The 1,249-nt window shown below is 22.7% G+C and overlaps 1 protein-coding gene across 1 annotated transcript; it reads left to right on the plus strand.

Moving 5' to 3' along the window:
- Nucleotides 1-264: 264 nt before the first annotated feature.
- PRSY57_0407800 (exosome complex component RRP4, putative) lies at nucleotides 265-1,249 on the plus strand (the record flags this gene model as incomplete). The annotated part of the gene is made up of 1 exon (XM_012905940.2): nucleotides 265-1,249. A coding segment is annotated over one exon (985 nt), but the record flags the coding sequence as incomplete, so codon positions are not given.

The raw sequence follows: 1,249 nt of genomic DNA on the forward strand, positions 1-1,249 counted from the left end.
TTTTTTTTATTTTAATTTTTTTTAATTTTTTTTTTTTTAAAGAAATTAAATTTAAAAAAATAAAATAAAAATGTGGTTATAAAAAAAAAAAAAAAAAAAAAAAAAAAAAAAAAGAAAAGAAAAGAAAAGAAAAGAAAAAGAAAAAGAAAAGAAAAAGAAAAAGAAAAGAAAAGAAAAGAAAATATTTATTCCAATAATTCAATTAAACACAAACATATATACATATATATATATATATATATATTTTTATTTTTTTTTATTTTTATGATGGATATCCTTATCACCACGCCGTATGATAAAGAAGTTTGCGAAATAGGAGAAATTACTAACAAGATAATTTCTCTAGAAACTATTAAGCATACAAAAAGTAGTTTACATAAGAATCGGGATATACAATGTCCCAACAAAAAGAAGCTTGTGTTACCAGGAGAATGTGTTTTAGATAAGAATGATAAAGATCGTTTTTTAAAAGGCGGTGGTTTATATGAAGAAGATGATATGTTTCATGCGTGTATTTTAGGTAGAGTGAATTACATTAATAAATTAATATATGTAGAACCTTTAAAAGGAAAGTATACAGGTTCTGTTGGAGATTTATTAGTTGGTAAAATTAAAGACATAAGTAATGATAAATGGATTGTAGAGATAGGTTCTTATTGTAGAGCTTTTCTTTCTATATCTCAAACTAATATAAGTATATTCAGTCAAAGAATTAGATTATATAATGATGTTATAAACATGATACATATTTATAAACCTGATGATATTATTGCATGTGAAATTCAAAGAATATCAACAGATGGTACTATTATTCTACATACCAGATCATCTATTTATGGGAAATTATCGAACGGTGTTTTAATTATTGTCCCACAAACTTTAATACATAATCAAAAAAAACATATTTTTGTTTTCCCTTGTAATGTTCAAATTATATTAGGAATGAATGGTTATATATGGATTTCTTCACCTATCAAAAAATCAAAAGATACTAATCCTAATAGTGTTGATCAAAATATTGAAGAAAATAAATTTGAAGACGTTGATCACACTACCAGAAAAAATATTTCTATAATTACTAATATTATTAAATTACTTGTCAAGTATCATATCAATATTAATTATGATACTATTAATAAAATATATGTACATTATACATCAAACACAAATAATACGCCCTCATATATATTAAAGCCTTATGTAGCCGATTCGTATTTGTTTAACTATATAGATAAGTTTGTAAGCTCGA

This window comes from Plasmodium reichenowi, chromosome 4, assembly GCF_001601855.1.
Source record: "Plasmodium reichenowi strain SY57 chromosome 4, whole genome shotgun sequence".
Lineage (NCBI taxonomy): Eukaryota > Apicomplexa > Aconoidasida > Haemosporida > Plasmodiidae > Plasmodium > Plasmodium reichenowi.